This window comes from Xenopus laevis, chromosome 7S, assembly GCF_017654675.1.
Source record: "Xenopus laevis strain J_2021 chromosome 7S, Xenopus_laevis_v10.1, whole genome shotgun sequence".
In the NCBI taxonomy this organism is placed as follows: Eukaryota; Metazoa; Chordata; class Amphibia; order Anura; family Pipidae; genus Xenopus; species Xenopus laevis.
This window is the reverse complement of record NC_054384.1, coordinates 28,526,805-28,546,742: the sequence shown is the minus strand read 5'-3', so window position 1 is coordinate 28,546,742 and position 19,938 is coordinate 28,526,805. Positions and strand designations below refer to the sequence as shown.

General features: G+C 43.3%; 1 protein-coding gene across 5 annotated transcripts in view; it reads left to right on the top strand.

The window, feature by feature from the left end:
- The window catches only part of pik3ap1.S (phosphoinositide-3-kinase adaptor protein 1 S homeolog), a 64,885-nt gene extending 46,564 nt beyond the window's left edge, over window positions 1-18,321 (top strand). For all 5 annotated transcript variants that reach the window (XM_041571057.1, XM_041571056.1, XM_018242068.2 and 2 more), the window contains 8 exons: window positions 1,391-1,561; window positions 3,120-3,185; window positions 4,334-4,539; window positions 5,099-5,168; window positions 6,009-6,179; window positions 8,770-8,840; window positions 16,655-16,752; window positions 17,183-18,321. In XM_041571057.1, the coding sequence (XP_041426991.1) occupies window positions 1,391-1,561; window positions 3,120-3,185; window positions 4,334-4,539; window positions 5,099-5,168; window positions 6,009-6,179; window positions 8,770-8,840; window positions 16,655-16,752; window positions 17,183-17,246 (917 nt within the window). In that variant the 3' untranslated portion in view covers window positions 17,247-18,321. The remainder of the gene's footprint in view (window positions 1-1,390; window positions 1,562-3,119; window positions 3,186-4,333; window positions 4,540-5,098; window positions 5,169-6,008; window positions 6,180-8,769; window positions 8,841-16,654; window positions 16,753-17,182) is intronic.
- The last annotated feature ends 1,617 nt before the right edge of the window (window positions 18,322-19,938 follow it).

Genomic DNA, 19,938 nt, shown 5'->3' with positions numbered 1-19,938 from the left:
TTTCCTTATCTCGCTGGAATTGACATACATTATATTGCATATGTTGTTTTGAAGAAGGAAACCATTTCAGTTTCAGCAGAAAGTGGCAATGACCAAATTGCTTATCCAGTATGTAATAGTATACAGGTATGGGGCCTGTTGTCCAGAATGCTCTGGACTTGGAGTTTTCTGGATAATGGATCTTTCCATAATTTGGATCTTCATACCTGCTAGAAAATTATATAAATATTAAATAAATCCAATAGGCTGGCTTGGCTTCCAATAAGGATTAATTATATCTTAGTTTGGGTCAAGTACAAGCTACTGTTTTATTATTACAGAGAAAAAGGAAATAACTTTTAAAAATTTGGATTATTTTGATGAAATTGAGTGTATGCGAGACAGCCTTTCCATAACTCGGGGCTTTCTGGATAACGGGTTTCCAGATAACAGATACCATACCGATGTATGCTGTATTTTACATAAGCCCTCTTCTACTATACATACTTTTCTATATAAAATCAACCTGTGTTTCCATGAAGATTTTTGAAGGCCTTGTGGCATGCCACAAAAAAAGTGTATACTCACCGCCAGACACAAAGCAAACAATCTGTCAGAGGCACTATAGTTCCCATTGCAATTGCCAGCTGCCCAAATGCATTCCTACAATCCGCAGGACAGTCCAGATTTTGACAGCTCAGCCTGCAGTCCCTGGTTTGTTACTGAAATATTTCGACTTTCTCTTTGATCTCCTGCACTGAACAGCCAGATAAAGATAAAACGTTTCTAACTTAACTGGCTTTTGGCAGAGAGCTCAGAACTGATACTTAAGGCCAAGGCAGACCAAGTCGGCAACTTATTGGCCCGTGTGTTTAACCCCCCAACAGGTTTTCCCAATGGATATCTGGCTGAAAGTCGCCAAGAAAAATCTTTTTGTTGATGCGGTCCCGCAATCTGACCACCCGTTTGACCAACGTTCTGATCTGATCTTTGGGCCCTAGGGCCTTGATTGGATCAGCCCGATATTGCCCACTTCAATGTGTGCATATCGGGAGAGATGTCTCCAAACGAGCGGATATCCCTGTGTATGGCCAACAGTTTAAGATAAGGAGGTCTCATGGGGAAACTGATTTACAGCTTAAAGGAGAAATCAACCTGTGAGGTAGAAAAACCTGTACCCCCCACCCCAGGTAGACCTCCCTCCTCCCCCCAGGCTAACTACCCCCCGGCGAAATGTCCCATACATCATACTTACCCCTCGGTGCAGATTCTTCCAGCGAAGTGGCGGGAGGATGTTTGCAATCTATAATTAATCCCCGCTCTCTAAAAACATACATGGGAACCAAAAACATACAGTACAATAACCAAGAGTGAGGACCATTTATAATATACTTGCCTTGTATTTTTCTAGGAGGCAATTTGGATATAACAAATGAAGCTGAAGACTCTCACCATCATCCACAAGATGATTTATATGATACAGTAGAGGAAGACACATCATGCAACGAGTCTGCATACAGGCCTCCTCTTCCCGTTCCAAGAACTAACCAACCTCCAGAAACTAAACGATACAGTTCCCAGGGTAAGTTTAAACATAAGCTGTTTCTGTTTTTATGAACAACCTGACAGTCCAGCAGATCCTAGTTGACAAGTAACGTAAAAGTAAAATGCTTGTCAAAAAGACACAGGAACATATATATATAGGTCCATAATCCAACTTGTAGAAAGCACAGTTACATGCAATGTACATGTATACAATATTACCTTACCATATTTGGGATGACATATTGGATTTATCAACACATCAGGCATGGTCGGATTGGGGTTCCAGGGCTCACCGGGGCTGCGTCTCTGCCGCAATGCCCCCTCAGGACCCAAGCCGCAACGCCCCTTTAGCACCTGCGCACACGTGTATGTGCGTACCTTCGGTGGAGTATCTAGAAATTACTGGGCCCCCCAGCAAATTATTTTTCAGACCCGAAAAATGTCAGGGGTTTGGTCTTTTTCCTGGTGTCTCGCAGGCCCAGTCCAACTCTGTTATAGGGTACCTTAAAACAACGGAGCGTTTATTGCACAGTGATTGCTAAATTTAAGATTAAAATCAATTTAATTAAAGGACATCAAAGTCTAATATATTCCAAGCATGTGGCTTAGGGGCCCATTTACTAAAAATCTTATTTAGTTTTTTTCTCTCAAATCTTGAAACATTTGTGATGTTCCTATATTTCAAAAAAAAAAAAAAAAAAAGCTCTATAAATTCTAAATTTATTAAGTGTAAAAACCTCAAAAACCTCTAATGCCAAACTTCCCCAATTAAAGTTGAGGTCTTATGCAAGTCAGTGGGAGCTGTGCTGATTGTATAGGGGGAACTGCCCTATCGTTTTAGGCCTCTAAATAAATTCAGACTTTTAGAGGTTTTCAAAAAAAAAATTTCTAAGAATTGACTGAAAAACATTTTCATATTTTTTTTCCGCATTATTCTGCACTTTTAAAATTCAGATCTTTTAATAAATTTAGTGACAATCATGGTTTTAGAGTTTGTGAGTTTATTCGTGGTTTCAAAAACCTCTAAAACCACTAAAATCCAACCTTTAATAATAATAAACCACCACGTGTAATGGTCACTTTTGTGCTGTTCAGCCACTAAATGGGTGTAGCTGACATTCCTGTGGATCCATATAAGGAGGCTCTTTGTTAGGTTGATTGTTAACCTTAATTCTCCTAGAAAATCATGTAAACACTAAATAAACCTGATAGGCTGGTTTTACTTCCATCTACTTTGGATCATGTACTGTTTTATTATAACAGAGAAAAGGGAAATCATCTTTTAAATTTTGGATTATTTGAATAAAATGGAGTCTATGGGACTAATTCGGAACTTTTTGGATAACAGGTACCATACCTGTAGTTACCCACGTACCGGGCAAATTATTTAATGGAAAAGTAGGACAAAACAAACAGCAGAAATATACTGCTTAATAAAAAAAGTCTGATAAAGTATTTTAGGGTGCAACAAATCAAGAGATTAAGATTATTTTTGAGATGATATTGATACTTTGGAAGGCAAACCTTTGATAATTTATAGTTAATGATTTATATGAGTATTTTACAAAATAAACAATATTCTCTATTTATTGTAGTATTCAAAGAAAAAACACAAACAAGAAGCGAAAATATTTATGTAAGTCAGCATCGTATGGTAAAAGGTGAGTGTATTATTGTTCAGCATAAAGTTTGTTTTGCAAGACAAAGCAGAAATGTTTTGCCTCCAATATTACTAGTGATGAGTGATTCATGCCCTATTTTGTTTTGCCAAAAAATAGCGAAACTCCAGAAATAGTCAATGGGCAACAAAAAGATTTTTGTGGGCCACAATTTTTTTCTCACTACAAATGCATTAAAGTCAATGGGTGTTTTTTCTTATGGCGACTTTTTTTTTATCTCAGCGACAGTTTTGTCTTGGCACCTTTTTTTTTGTCTCAGCAACTTTTTTTGTCCAAATGTCTCAGAGACAATTTTGTCTTGGGGACTTTTTGTCTCTTTGACTTTTTTGTCAAAATTCATTCAAGTCTACAAAAAAGCAATGGATAGCACTGGTGAATGACTCACTGCCCTTATATCAAATCACCTATATGCGTAGAGGTTGCCCCAAGAAGTTTGGAAAGATCTGGTCGCCGTGGCTATCCGATCATATGCCATCATTGCTGCCCCGCATTTAGGGAATCCCCCGCCAACCCCTTGAGTGCACCCCCCCCTATTTTCTCCTTTCCCCCCTGGTACAGAAACGACAAAATCCAGAACTAGTTGGGTAAATGTTTTGTGTTTAATGTTCCACTGATTTAATTGCAGGAGTGTTATTTATTATTTTATTGCAATGCAGTTTCTGTACCTTGAATCTCAGCTAGGATGTCTGGCTCGTGGATGTGACCACTCTTCTCAACTCCTCCTACTATCGGGCGGGTTGCTCCTGTATGTCCTTGATACCGCATTGTATTTTGACCTTGATTTTTTCTTTTTCTCCTGCCCTTGTCTTTTTTGCTTTATTGTATGTGCTGTATGTCTGTTTACAAAACTTTTCAATAAAAACAACTTTTCAAAAAAAAAAAATTCATTCAAGTCAATGGGCGTTTTTTCTTATGGCGACTTTTTTGTTTCGTCGACAATTTAGGTAAGTTTGCCTTTGCAAAGGGGGGTTTCTGATATCCTGGTAGGCCGGTTCAAACCTGGTTACATATGTTTTATCTATGCCATGTACATTTGCTATCATGTTACAATCATATCTAAGTTTATATATCTATAATCATAAGGATGAAGTGGTGTTTTGGGTCTAATTAAATATGTTTTATTTGAAAAGGCGCAAGTGTGAAGATAAAAAGAGACAGGTCACAATCAAGTGTATATGATCCGTTTGTTGGTATGAAAACCCCTGGTCAGCGTGAATTAATAACACTGCAAGAGCAAGTAAAATGTGGAATGATATCTGTGGATGAAGCTTTGCAACAGTTTAAAGAGTGGCAATTGAATCAGAAGAGAAGGTCTGACTCATTTAGATTTCAGCAGGTAAGCCTTCACTCAGTAGCAAAACAGATGGGAACATACACAACAGTAATAGGCAACCTATCAGATCTTTGCATGCATTTCCTAATTTGTATTGAACTAAAAAAAAGCTTATTTTTGTTTGGTTGTCTGAAGTACTGTACAGGTGCAATTTAGCACCTGTGTCAAGGTGGCCATAGACACACAGATCCTATCGTACGAATCGAGGATTCGTACGATTTTCGAATCATGTGGGGAGTGCTGACAGCTTTCGTCCGGCGGAGGCTCCACCAATCTTACTCGAAAGGAGCTATACATGAATTGAATGCATGAAGAGAGTATACAGGATCACACAGTATGGACACCTTCCTATTTTTCAGATCATTTGGACATGGATATTGGTCTCCCATAATCATCTGTATTTCCACCTTTAGAAAAAAATAGTCTTTTAGTACTGCAAAAGACAGGTTAAATTAGGTGTCAATCGGCTGATGTAGTTTTCTGAAATATCACATGCAATATAAACTATATAAATACTTGTTTATAATGGCACAACTAATTCTGCCATGTTATATTGTTTTAGGAAAATCTGAAAAAGTTACGGGACAGTATAAATCGCAGAAAAAATGAACATAAAAAAAAGAAAGCCAAAGGTAAAACACTTTTATTTTAAAACACGTCCAGCATATGTAGCTACTAAACTTGGGTAGAGTTGGTATATTTGATTTATCATAGTCAATGGTGAAAATATAGGTGCAAAGTGTGTAAAAAAAAAGGATAAATAGCAGTGATGGAGTCCTGCAGCGGGTCGAGTACCCACAAAAAAAGCAGGCACCCTGCGGAATGAGGGTAGGATTTTCTGTTGCAGGTATAGATGCAGGTCTACGGGTGGCGGGTCTGCGGGTTGCAGTCTCATCTAAATCTCTTATCTTATGTTATAGTGTCTATATTTTACTCCTTTTAATGTTTTACAAAACTTGTTTTTGTCCCTGCCCACTTTCAATTATATCACTTCCGGTTTGCAGCAACATCACTTCCTGTTTGATGGTGGTCAGCGGGTTGCGAGTCAGGCAGTTGTGGGTCCGGGTCGGGTAGGGGATCAAAGTGGGTAAATATGCGGGTCGCGGGCTTCGGGTTCGGGTCTGGCTCCTAGAAATTGGTTCTGCGCAGGTCTCTAATGGATGCTTTATATGGCAGATTTTTAAAAAAAGATACACCATCCCCCTCCCCTACACAATTCCAGTGTAATTGAGCCACAAGAGGGAGTTGCGTCCAACTTGTCAAAATGCAAGCAATTGCACTTGTATTTTAACATTAATTGACCACAATTCCTTCTTTAGGTGCAAGTCTAATATGCATATTGATGCAGGCTGCAGAGTAACCCTGAAACTACCATCACTGGGTGTTCTCATAAAACAACAGGCGCCCTTGTACACGATTAACCCAGATTTCTCTTTTAAGGAAATCCCTAATGTATAGTTATTTTGATTTAGATTTGAAAATCACTGAGCCCATTCGACGTGGCAAGAATACGGAAACAAATACAATACAATACAATACAATACAATATGGTATCTATAATCCAGGTCCCATGCTGCATGCTCCTCCAAAAAGAGATATCACACGAGGGAACTGGAAGAATGACAGCACCTCCAGTACTGCAAGTAAGTCTTGTGTTTGTACTCACTGTTTAGAATGAACTTTACTTAGCAGAGCTGATTGCAATAAACAATAAAGCATGTATACTGTATTATTATTACCTTATATGGTGTTTACAGTATATAGCACCAACACACTATAGGCAGCACTTCACAGAAAATATATATCATTCACATCGTGGCTGGCTCTTTTCCTGATCCGAATTTGCCCTGATGATAAGTCCTCATTTTATAGGCATCCCATTCAACACATACTGCAATCCGTTTATCCCGACTGGAATGTTACCCATTTAGACTGTAAGCTCTACGGGGCAGGGACCTCCACCCTTTTGTTTTCTTGACAATAAGCACTTAATATGTATTGTAACTATACTTTATAATTATGTGTACTGTTAGTTCCGGATTTCACCCAGGGGCACCCGGAAGCCAGTGTCCTCTGGCGCCCCCTCATACATATAGAATTGCGTGCATGCGCTAACTTTTCGTAGCGGAGCACTAAGCATCTAGTGCTAAGCGCTCCGGAATCAAGTTAGTTAGCAGCGCGGCCAGTAATGTAAAGAGAAGGGGCGGGCCCTGGCGCGGCATGTGCAGCCGGGCCACCACCCCCCTCCGTATGTCCGGAAACACTGAAGAAGTCAGTGGTGTGCCAGCTGCCAGGGGGCCCTGAGGGGGTGCGGGCCCTGGCCCAATCGCACCCCCTGCTCCCCCGGTAGTTATGCCCCTGGGTGCGGCTGGGTGGGATGCTGCGCCTTAATCTATGCTGCCCTAGGCCCGGGCCTTTGTATTGTATTTTTATACATATTTGTACTTATTATTGTAATGAACCCTTGTTTCTATGTATGTATGTATAAAAATATACATACATACATTATTTGAAAGTTGGAACAGAAAAAAGATTAAAATTTTACAAACCAGGTGTGTCGCAGGCGTGAGTGCCTTTCCACACATTTCCCATTATTTGAAAGCACAATATTCTCAGTTTCCTGGAAGTGGCTAAATGCTTGTTTTTATAAATGTAACCCATTTGGAACTACTGTAGGAGTTGCGTGGGAGTTTCATCTAGTGTCGGACTGGCCCACCGGGATACCAGGAAAACTATAAAACAGCAGTTGCCCCATTTCTATGTAAGAATAAAGAGAAGAAATGGAGGTAGAGACTGATGATAATATTTGAGGAAGAGTGAAAAAAATAAAGAAAGTGAATGACAAAAAAAGGAAAAATATTTTTGAGAGTGGGCCTGTGGCCAAAGGTTTTCTGGTGGGCCCCAGGCATTCCAGTCCGACACTGGTTTCCATCAACAAAGCAATTAGGAATGGGAACACTTTCAGTATTCCAGGTGCTGCTAGTATTACCTGAGGCGCAGCTACCTGACGCACATTCATGACCCACATCCACGCCCTTAATAAATTCAATGAATACTGTGAGACTGAGCACATGCAAAAAGGCGATCATTATTTACTTAGCCAGCCACAGTGCAGCATACTGTGTGTGTTTAACCTCCCTTTTTTTCTGGGTCACTTATGGTGCCCTATACTGTAAATACATTGAAGATACAGGTGTCTGAAGCTCAGACGGGTTGCATATCTGCCTAAAGGTGGCCATACATGGATAGATCCGCTCGTTTGGCGATGTCGCCAAACGAGCGGATCTCCCTCCGATATGCCCACCTTGAGGTGGGCAATATCGGGCAGATCCGATCGTGGGCCCTAGGGCCCAACGATCGGATCCTAGCATTCGGCAAACGGGCAGTCGGATCGCGGGACCGCATCAACGAACAGATGCGGCCGCGATCCGACGGGATTTTCTGTCCCATCCGATCGAGATCTGGCTGACTTTCGGCCAGATCTCGATCGGGGGAAGCCCGTCGGGGGCCCCCATACACGGGCCAATAAGCTGCCGACACAGTCTGTCGGCAGCTTTTATCGGCCCGTGTATGGCCACCTTAAGAATCATCATGTAGCATTACCTTGAGGAACAACAGGATTGGCACTCACATACATTAAGGCTATGGGCACATAGGCTGAAGGCTGTGGCTGTTGTCAGCCTGCGTATTTTTATAGGCTGAGTTTGGTGGATCTCCTCCCTGCCCTGACTTCATTGATTTGACACACACACTAGGAAGATGAAACTGAAGTCAGCAGGTAACAGACCTGCTTCTCTCCTGCAAAAATACTGACAACAGATGGAGCCTTCGGTTTGTGTGCCCATAACCTTGGGCTAAGGACACACAGGCTGTTGTCAGCGGTTGTTTTCATCCTGCTCAGTTGAGCTGATCTCAGCCTGTGTGTGACCACACACAGGCCGATCAGATTCAAATCAATGGAGCAGGGGAACAGAGCAGATCTGCTTCTCTCAGCCTACCAGATTACTCAGACTGACAACAGCCGCTGTGTCTATAGCCTTAGCCAATTTTATGGAGCCACAAACTGGGTTGTGATTTAATTTGTTTTAAATGGTTAACCCTCCCTTTCAAACATATAAAGATAATTATTGTTAATATATATCCTTCAAGCCCTTAATGTATACGCTATAACCCAATCCCAATGCTATGTTTTATGTATACCCTGCAATAAAGTACCGTATGTTTACTATTCAGGCAGTGGCAGCAACCGATCTAGCACCAGAAGCATAATGAGCACAAGCAGTGGCATGGAAGGTGACAGTGAGGTAATTGTTCTTTTTTTTCTGTATAAATATTACATTACCTAACCTATTTTAAAATGTGGTCATGGAAGTGAAAATATAATGGTGACATATTTGTTATGTGTTTTCATTTTAAAACCTTGGCCAAGTCAGATGATTTTGAATTGATCTGAATTATTCAATTTAGAATGGAAAGAATGGCTAAAGTCTGTTGAGTCCATCATTTAGGTGAGGGCAGGTAAGTCATTTAAGGTAGAATGGAACAGGAAAAGAAAATGTGGACTGTGAAGAAAAAGTACATAAAGGAAATACAGTACATAACAGAACATTCTGGATGAAAGGAAAAATGAATGGATGGCATAGCCCAGTATTTGACTCTGTTAAAATCTTGCTTGTTTATGTAAAACACAATAAAACATGTTAAACACAAAAGAAAATAGAAGGGAAAGGTAAATAGCAATTATATGGAGCAGAAAAAAAGTGAGGCAAATAAGATAGTGGTTCTGTGCCCTGGGACAATTGTAGCAGTACTGATGTTGTTGGAGCAGCAGTGGTGCACTTGAGGAACTGTACCTTAAAGGGATACTGTCATGGGAAAAAAAAAAATTTCAAAATGAACCAGTTAATAGTGCTGCTCCAGCAGAATTCTGCACTGAAATCCATTTATCAAAAGAGCAAACAGATTTTTTTATATTCAATTTTGAAATCTGACATGGGGCAAGACATATTGTCAATTTCCCAGCTGCCCCAAGTCATGTGACGTGTGCTCTGATAAACTTCAATAACTCTTTACTTCTGGACTGCAAGTTGGAGTGATATCACCATCTTCTTTTCCCCCCCAACAGCCAAACAAAAGATCAATGGGAAGGTAACCAGATAACAGCTCCCTAACACAAGATAACAGCTGCCTGGTAGATCTAAGAGACACATTCAGTTACATTGAGAAGGAAAAACAGCAGCCTGCCAGAAAGCATTTCTCTCCTAAAGTGCAGGCACAAGTCACATGACCTGGGGCAGCTGGGAAATTGACAAAATGTCTAGCCCCATGTCAGATTTCAAAATTGAATATAAAAAAATCTGTTTGCTCTTTTGAGAAATGGAGTTCAGTGCAGAATTCTGATGGACCAGCACTAGTAACTGATTGAATTTGAAAAAAAAGTTTTTTCCCATGACAGTATCCCTTTAACTTATAATATAACTGACAGGAATGAGAGGTGCACAGTGACAGCAGCCAGGCACCACCCGTCACCAATTCACGTTACATGCTGGGGAAGGGGGGCCCTTGAGGGAGGGAATCGCATGACTTTTTGTCACAGAACAAGGAAGTAAACATGTTTTCCCCCTCCCACCCATAATTTGCATATACAAATTAGGATTTGGATTCGGTTCGGTATTCGGCCGAATCTTTCCCGAAGGATTCGGGGGTTTGCCCGAATCCAAAATAGTGGATGCAGTGCATCCCTAGTTATTTGTATTAAAACTGGCCTCAAAAATGATGTGCGACCCTCGTGAAAACATGGCTTACAGGTAAAATATATGACACTTAGGCCTTATGATGTATTCTTTCAAGGCAAATACATGATGGCATTTGGCATTATTGAAGCCAAAGGGTTTGTTTTTCTTCTCCGCCAAGCTATCAGAATCAGTTGGTAACTGTCAGGGAGCCGGGAGCTCCCTCCAGGGAGGTAGTCGGGATCAAGGAGGAAGCCTTCTTGAGGGTGCAAGGTCGCGGTGTCCAAGGGGTTAATCCAGAGAGTAGTCAGAATCCAGGCAAGAGTTCAGGGGCAGGCAGATAACAGCAAAGTCCAAAGGCCAGGCAGGGGTCAAGGATAATAATCAGGATCAGGATAAGGAATATTAGCACACAGGGAACCCAGGAAATACTTAGGGCAAGGTTTCCTATACTTGGGCGCCATCCTGGCGTCTAAACAGGCTTTTTATTTGAATTTGGCGCCTTAATGACGTCATTGACGTCCTTGCGCCGACGTCGGCGCACTGACGTCATCGCGCCGGCGCCGCTTACCCACGTGGCGGCCATGGGCGCCGCCATCTTGGGAGCGACGCCGGCAGGAGAAGACGCGCCGCCCGGAGCTCCTGGGCCTGCTCCGGGCGGCGATCGTTACAGTACCCCCCCCTTCACGGGGGGCCTCCGGACCACCAGGACTTGGCTTCTGGGGAAACTTGGAATGGAACTCCCTCACCAGACGAGGAGCATGGACATCAGAGTATCCTTCCCAGGAGCATTCTTCAGGGCCAAAGCCCTTCCACTTGATGAGGTACTGAAGAGACCCCCTGGAGATTCTGGAGTCAAGGATCTTCTCCACTTCATATTCTTGTTGACCATCCACAGGGATAGTAGGAGGAGGAGGCTGGACAACAGAAAAGCGGTTGGAGGTAGCGGGTTTCACCAAGGAGACATGAAACACGTTGGGAATTCGCATCTCAGGAGGAAGCTGAAGTCTGACAGCCACAGGATTGATCACTTCCAGGATGGAAAAAGGACCTACGAACCTCGGACCCAACTTAGGAGATGGTACCTTCAACCGAATGTTCCTGGAAGACAACCAGACTTTATCACCGACCTTGTAGGGAGGAGAGGGTCTACGTCTACGATCTGCAAACGTCTTAAGAACCAGAGCACTCTTCTCCAGATTGGACTTGGTTGCGGCCCAAATAGCAGACATGTGGGCTGCATGGTCATCAGCGGCCGGAACATCGGACAACACAAAGTCTTGTGGGAAGGCTTGAGGATGTTGACCATACACCGCCATAAATGGGGACCTTCCAGTGGAAGTGTGGCAGGCATTGTTATGAGCAAATTCCGCCCACGGGAGGAGATCAGACCAATCATCTTGACAAAGGGAAACGTGGTTCCTCAAGAACTGTTCCAGGGCTTGGTTGACACGTTCAGCTGCCCCATTCGTCTGCGGGTGGTATGCAGATGAAAACTGAAGAACAATTCCCAGGTCTTTGCATAGGGAACGCCAGAACTTGGCAGTAAACTGTGTGCCTCTATCGGAGACGATCTCCACCGGGAAACCATGCAGGCGGAAGATGTACTGGATAAATAGCTGGGACAACTCCACCGCAGAGGGCAACTTCTTCAGAGGGATGAAATGGGCCATTTTGGAGAAACGATCAATGACAACCCAGATCACCGTGTTCCCACAGGAGGGAGGAAGTTCGACAATGAAGTCCATGGACAGGTGGGTCCAGGGACGGGAAGGAACTGGCAAGGGCTGTAGTAACCCACTGGGGCGGGAGTGGCTTGACTTAGATGTGGCACAAACATTACAAGCAGCAACAAAGTCTTTCACATCTTTGCGGATATCAGGCCACCAGACCAGGCGTCGTAAGAGTTCAAGAGTTTTAGCTGGGCCAGGGTGTCCGGCTTGCCTGGAGCAATGGGTCTGTTGCAGGATAGGCAGACGCAGCTCAGGAGGAACAAATGCCATCCCAATGGGAGTACCGGAAGGAGCAGAAGACTGACCAGCCAGGATTTGGTCGGCAAACTGTGGATACAGGGAGGCAATAATCTTGACTGGAGGGATGATTGGCTCTTGTCTCTCAGGAGAGCGGTCCACCGGAGTGAAGCTACGAGACAAGGCATCGGCCTTCCGATTCTTGGAGCCTGGGCGATAAGTCAAGATAAAATTAAATCGAGAGAAGAAGAGAGCCCACCTTGCCTGTCTGGGGTTTAGCCTCTTGAGGGACTGGATGAACTCGAGATTCTTATGATCGGTGTAAATCTGAACAGGAATCAGAGAACCCTCCAAGAGGTGACGCCATTCTTCAAGGGCGAGTTTAACAGCCAAGAGTTCTCGGTTCCCGACATCGTAGTTCTGCTCTGCGGACGAGAACTTCTTGGAGAAATAAGCACAGGGGTGCAACTTCCCATCAGCGGGGTGTCTCTGAGACAGGATGGCTCCGGCTCCGACTTCAGAAGCATCAACTTCGATGCAGAAGGGTAGTTCAGGATTGGGGTGTCGGAGGACAGAAGCGGACGTGAAGGCCTCTTTCAAGGACTGAAAAGCATCAATGGCAGATGGAGGCCACAAGCTGGGTTTACCCCCTTTCCGGATGAGGGCCAGGATAGGTGCAATGCGGGAAGAGAACCCCCGGATGAACTGCCGATAGTAATTAGCAAATCCGATAAATCTCTGGATTGCCTTGGTACACAGCGGGAGAGGCCACTCCTGGATGGCAGACACTTTCACGGGATCCATCTCAAATCCCTCAGGAGAGATAATGTATCCTAGGAAGGGGATCTTAGACACCTCGAAGACGCACTTCTCCAACTTGGCGAAGAGAGAGTTCTTCCTCAAACGAGAGAGTACCTCCTTCACCTGGGAGCGATGGCTTTCTAGGTCTTTAGAAAAGATCAGGATGTCGTCCAGGTACACGACTACGAACCTTCCTAGGAGATCCCGGAACACATCGTTAACAAACTCCTGGAAGACGGCAGGGGCATTGCAAAGGCCAAAGGGCATAACGAGATATTCATAGTGCCCATCACGAGTGTTGAAAGCCGTCTTCCATTCATCACCCTCACGGATGCGAATGAGGTTGTACGCCCCACGGAGATCCAACTTAGTGAAGATTTTAGCCCCCTTCAATTGGTCAAAGAGTTCGGCAATCAAGGGCAAGGGATACCGGTTCTTAACCGTAATCTTATTAAGACCCCGGTAGTCGATGCAAGGACGAAGGCCTCCATCCTTCTTTTCCACGAAGAAGAATCCAGCCCCGGCAGGAGAGGTAGAAGGGCGAATAAACCCCCGCTGAAGATTTTCTTGGATATACTGCTTCATAGCAGTGGTCTCCGCTGGAGAGAGAGGATAAGTACGACCTCTAGGGGGCATGGTTCCAGGCAGGAGATCGACAGGACAATCGTATTGTCGATGTGGAGGAAGGAATTCTGCAGACTTCTTACAGAACACATCAGCGAATTCCTTGTAAAAGGGGGGTAGAGTCTTCAGATCAGACAAAGAGATATTCACCCTCCGGAGGGGTTCAGCAGGAAGGCAGTGCTGCTGGCAAAATGGGCTCCAACGGGAAATCTGTCCTGCGGACCAATCAATGGAAGGATTATGCAGGCGCAGCCAAGGAAGACCCAACACAACTGGAACGGAAGGGCAGGAAATAATTAGGAACGAAAGTCTTTCTTTATGCAATGTCCCAACCTGCACAGGCAATTCCCCAGTCGTCATGGAGATAAATTCATCCTCCAGGGGTCTGTCGTCAATGGCTGTGACTCGGAGAGGAGTAGACAATGGGAATAAGGGAACTTCCAAGTGTTTGGCGAACAGAGCGTCCATGAAGTTCCCAGCAGCTCCAGAGTCAATGAAAGCAGAGCCAACAATAGTCTTAGTGGCTAGGCAAATCTGTAAAGGAAGGAGAAACCTGTGAGTGTTCTCTTGAGACTTTGGAGTAGTGCCCCCTACATGTGTTACCCTAGATATACCTCGGGGAACAGAACTCGTGGGCTTCGCTGGACAAGAATTCGCAAAATGAGACTGTCCGCCACAATACAGACATAAGCCAGCCATTCGTCTACGGAGTCTTTCTTGTTCGGAGAGACGAGCCCTTCCAACCTGCATCGGTTCCTCCGGAGGAGAAGGAGGAGCTTGAGCAGCTGGAGTTTGCAAGAGAGGTCTCTGGAAGCGAGGTGCCAACACGGGTTGAAATCGTTTACAATGCTCCCTCTCTACTTGATGCTCTCTGAGACGAGTGTCCACTTTAATGGACAGTGCAATCAGATCTTCCAGCAGATCAGGGAACTCCCTGGAGACAAGATCATCTTTAATGCGAATAGACAGACCTTGATAGAATACGGCCTTATAGGCATCGTCATTCCAGGAAGTTTCAGCCATCAAAGTTCTAAAGTCAATAGCATAGTCACTGACGCTGCGGTTTCCCTGTCGGAGTTGCAGGAGACGAGAAGGAGCATTAGTGACCCGACCCGGGGCATCAAACACAGTACGGAATGTTTGCAGAAAAGCCTTGGCATCAAAAGTCAGTGGAGAATTCTTCTCCCAAAGAGATGTTGCCCACTCAAGCGGTTTGCCCACCAAACGAGACATTACATACCCCACCTTGGAACGTTCATTGGGGAAGTGCGAGGGTTGAAACTCGAACTGGATCTGGCACTGTGTAGCAAAACCTCTGCAGGCCTGTGGGTCCCCACTGAAGCGAGGAGGAGGCGGAATACGAGGCTCACCAGACGAGAAACCTGTGTTAGATGAGACGTCCGCCAAGGGAGGATTTGCAGCCGCTTGGGAAGCAGGAGGCGCTGGAGGCACTCGGGAGAGAAGGGTATCGAGTGCCTGTGCAATGTGGTACTGCTGGGCTTCATATTCCTCCATGCGGGATGCCAGTCCGCGGAGCGCTCGTCCGACATCAGGCGTAGCTTCCTCAGTAGGATCCATGGCCCAAGTATAATGTCAGGGAGCCGGGAGCTCCCTCCAGGGAGGTAGTCGGGATCAAGGAGGAAGCCTTCTTGAGGGTGCAAGGTCGCGGTGTCCAAGGGGTTAATCCAGAGAGTAGTCAGAATCCAGGCAAGAGTTCAGGGGCAGGCAGATAACAGCAAAGTCCAAAGGCCAGGCAGGGGTCAAGGATAATAATCAGGATCAGGATAAGGAATATTAGCACACAGGGAACCCAGGAAATACTTAGGGCAAGGTTTCCTATACTTGGGCGCCATCCTGGCGTCTAAACAGGCTTTTTATTTGAATTTGGCGCCTTAATGACGTCATTGACGTCCTTGCGCCGACGTCGGCGCACTGACGTCATCGCGCCGGCGCCGCTTACCCACGTGGCGGCCATGGGCGCCGCCATCTTGGGAGCGACGCCGGCAGGAGAGGACGCGCCGCCCGGAGCTCCTGGGCCTGCTCCGGGCGGCGATCGTTACAGTAACTCTTTGTAGCTACAGCCTCCATAAGGTGGGGGATTCTAGTGTGTTTGTGCATTGGTATGATACAAGAAAAGCATGTGCACAACTGGAGCTGACTTCATTTTGTCATCTGATATATGGCACACACTACACGCCATTCATCTTTAAGTACCAGTGTCGGACTGGAACACCAGGGGCCCACCAAAAAACCTTAGACCATGGGCCCGCCAAAAATTTTTAGATCAGGGGCTCACTCTCAGTACTATTTTCTTCCTCACCTCATTCAACCTCTATTCTCCTAGTCTCTTTTCTTTACATACTATAATCTATGAGTCCATCTATTTAGCCTCTTTGTTCTCATAGAAATAAGGAATGGCCATGAAATAGGCCCAATATTAAGAAGCATGAGGGCTAACTGCCGCTGTTGTCTGATGGAGAACAGAAAAACACACTTGTCACTACTTGTAATAATTAAGGCAATATTCTATTCATTTCAATAAGTGCTAGCACCATGTCTATGTGTTTGCCAACAATACAAATGTGCACATCCCAGTTTATTTCCCTGTTCCTTTTACTCCTACTCCATTCCAATTTGCCAATCCGTCCCCATTAATCACTGTTCATCACACTACATTCCTTCTTTTTCGCCACTGACTTACTCTCCCTTTTTGACTCCTTTTCGAGCTTCAGCTCTCCACCAGATCTTTTTTCTAATATTATCTTGTCATTCCATTGCTTTCTTCATCTTATATCACTGACAGTTTCCTTCATTTACTTTTCATTAGCACTTCCTTCTCCATCATGTTTCTGCAAGTTTTATTATTTTTGCTAGTAAGTTATTTGCAAGTCCTGCTTCTCTGCTTCTCTGGTCACCACAGAACTGACAGAAACACTGTGTAAACAGTAGAGCATATACATTTTTAAAATACTGTTTTTTTTTTAATTCTAGGATAATGAATATGTGGAGACTTTCCCAAGGCATAGCTCTATGCAACCTGTAAAAGAAGAAAATCCACCAGCCAGACCACCCAAAATTCCAAACCGAAGGTAACGTAACACATGCAGTTCCCACTTACGTAAAAGGGAGACAAAAGGTGCACTTTAAAAGACATATACAGTAAATATTTTTGCCTAATAAAATAAATCACAATTATTGGCAACTTTCCAATATGAATCTATTGTTAGTGCTTTAAAAGTAGCATTTGCCACAATGTTACAAAAGCCAGTCTCCTCCAGCAAAACAGGTCTGTCTATCCCTTGGCTTGTGTTACATTGTTTCAAAAGCCAGAACCACCAGGGCAGAGAATAAAAAGGGACAAACAGACACGGTCAGACTGTAAAAACTGGCACTGGCACTGGTTTTACTTAAAGCAAATACATACCTTTATAAAGAGAATGATTGCCACTTAATAAATGAATTCTGTAATCACAATGCACGTAATAATTACTGTATTTTTTTTTGTCACTTTTATTCTAGGCCAATTCCCACTCCTCCGGCCACAAAAACTCATCCACCTCCTGTGCCACCCAGAGGTCGATGATATTATTTGCTCAACAAGTGACATTATTACTTAACTTTATTTAAAACCCCTTGACAATGGCTTGCTCTCACTCTCAATAGTGAAGACTGTACTCTCTCCTCTCAAGTTAAGCAGAAGAGGTACATCAGACTGGAGCTGCTGAATTAATATATGAATGTGGCAGTTTTCAGAAGGAAGCCATTACCAATCATGAACTTACCTATCTAGAGCAAGACTGTCTGTTCATTAAGAAGGGACCTACATGGGGCATGTGGTTTAAGAGTAACAATTGTTAATTGCCCTTGAAAATGGAGTCTAAAAAGTGTTCTAAATGAGTAATATTATGCCTGAAGTACTATGATTTACTGCACTGTTCTTGTTTTTCTGACTCTTGTGTCATACTAAAGAATATAATAAATGTTCATTCTCTGAAGTAACAAGGTAGTAAAAGGTGAACAAAAAATTAATGTTCTAAAGTGATATCTGCTTTGTGGTTCTGCACATGTATATTGGACTAATACTCTACATGTATGCAACTGCAGCGTAATATTAGCTGCCTTTGTGGGTCATCAGCTAAAATAACCAACGGGTAATCAAGCCCTAGGCAAAATAATCCCTTCAGGCCCTGTCCTATAATCAAGCCAGTTGCTTATCCGCCACAACTCCCAGCACTCAAAGGTATTCTTAGTGAATGCTGGAGGTTACAGGCTGGCTCAGGCTGACATTAAGAGGTTATTTATCAAAATCCATTCTCACTATTTCTGAAAACCACTCCAACCAAATCCTCACTGACTTTTTCCCCCTATTTGTCAATACATTTTCACAAAAAATTTTGTGCGGAAAAACACTCTAAAATCATGAAAAAAATCCAAATCGTACAAAGTTTTCAGATTTGTCGCAGGAAATTACGACTTTTTCGTATTTTACGCCCAAAACCTGCAACTTTTTTGGATTATGGCCTAATAACCACTTCATATCTTTGGAATACTGAATGAAAACCAGCTCAAATCAGGATATCCTCCAATTGTAAACGGGACATCTTCCATTGACTTCTACATGAACTCGGCAGATCTGAGATGGAGTTGGGATTTAATAAATCATGAAACATTTCAGTTTTTTTAATGAAAAATGTGTGTTTTCCCTTTTAAAAGTCTGACCAGAAAAATATTAATAATAAATAATAATAAATAACCGAATAGGTGTTACTGACACCATCTTGCCTTTCTATGCATATCAGTAGTGGTAAACTAGAGGTTTTTTTACTAAATGATCTAAAAGGAAATCAAATACTTTCCCTAAAGAATGTAATTTAACTTTTTTTCAATATCTTTACTTCCTCTAGGAAAGGAGTGAGGTTCTGACGACACATTGCTATTTTCAGGGGAATTTAGATCAGTGTTTCTTAGACTCTGAAGTTAGGATCACAAGATCACTTTAAAGGGCTAAATCGACTTCTGGTTAGGATGCCTTCTGCCATAGGTGAGAACCTTGCCTCTTTAACACTGATGCAGAGAGTCGTAAGCAGGAGGGGTAAGCATGGGGTGGGCTGGAACATCAGGTTGCCAGGAAGTGTACCTGCTCCTTGTTCTTCACACTTTTTCACACTGTATATGCCATTGTCTTCTACTTCACCAAAATATCACCTCGCCCAAGAATCTGTGCCAGAATACAGGGTCCACAATACATCTGTGTTTTTTCCAGCATAAAGCATTGTGTTATAATTGTTCTGGTGACAGCTATTTTTTTTGTAAATAACTGTATTGTGAACAGTTGTAAATGTAATTGTATTTTTGATGATGCAGTTTTAAGCGGGTAAGACCTGGGTGCTGCCTAAATTACCCATGAGGTAAGTACTGAAGAAAATGAACTGAGATCCCTTGGTTTAGAGAACACGCTGTATGGGTGTTATTTTATCACCCTTTTCCTGTATTGACTTTTGTTACATAGTTTGTTTCATAATTGTATCTTAAATCTACATTATCTAATACTCATGTTATCCTTTGCCAACATTTGTCAGTTTCTAAAAAGCTGCAGTCAGAATGTTCTCTGTACTTTACAAATTTACGTCTATTAACTGGGCTCAAGCAATACTGACCCTGTAGCTACTGCCAAGTTCAGTAGTTTCAAGGTCCCCTACTGTCAATAGGTGCAGTTGCAAATCATCCATTAGAACAGTGATACCCAACCAGTAGCTCGTGAATAATATGTTGCTCCCCAACCGCTTGGATGTTGCTCCCATTGGCCTCAAAGCAGGAGCTTATTTTTAAATTCCTGGCTTAGAGGCAAGTTTTGGTTGCAAAAAAAAACTCACTCCTGTAGGCTGCCAATCCACATAGGGGCTACCAATAGCCAATCACAGCCCTTATTTGGCAGTGCACCCCCAGGAACTTATGCTTGTGTTGCTCCTCAACTGTTTTTACATTTAAATGTTGTGGGTGAAAAAGGTTGGGGACCCCTGCATTAGAAGCAGGATGGACCCATTGGTAACCATGAGAAAGTGCAGGAGTGTGGTTGTGTCAGTTTTAGAGCACCCACACTTGCGGTTGCATTCATGACTCCTGATATTTTTAGTTAAACTAACTTAACTAATTATAGGTCTGAAAGCAAAACAATGTGTTGTTAATAGCAGAAGGGGCAATCATTGACATTAAGTACATTGGACAATAGCCATGGAACCTGAAAGAAAACCGCCCTGTATTTGTAGTATTTAGTT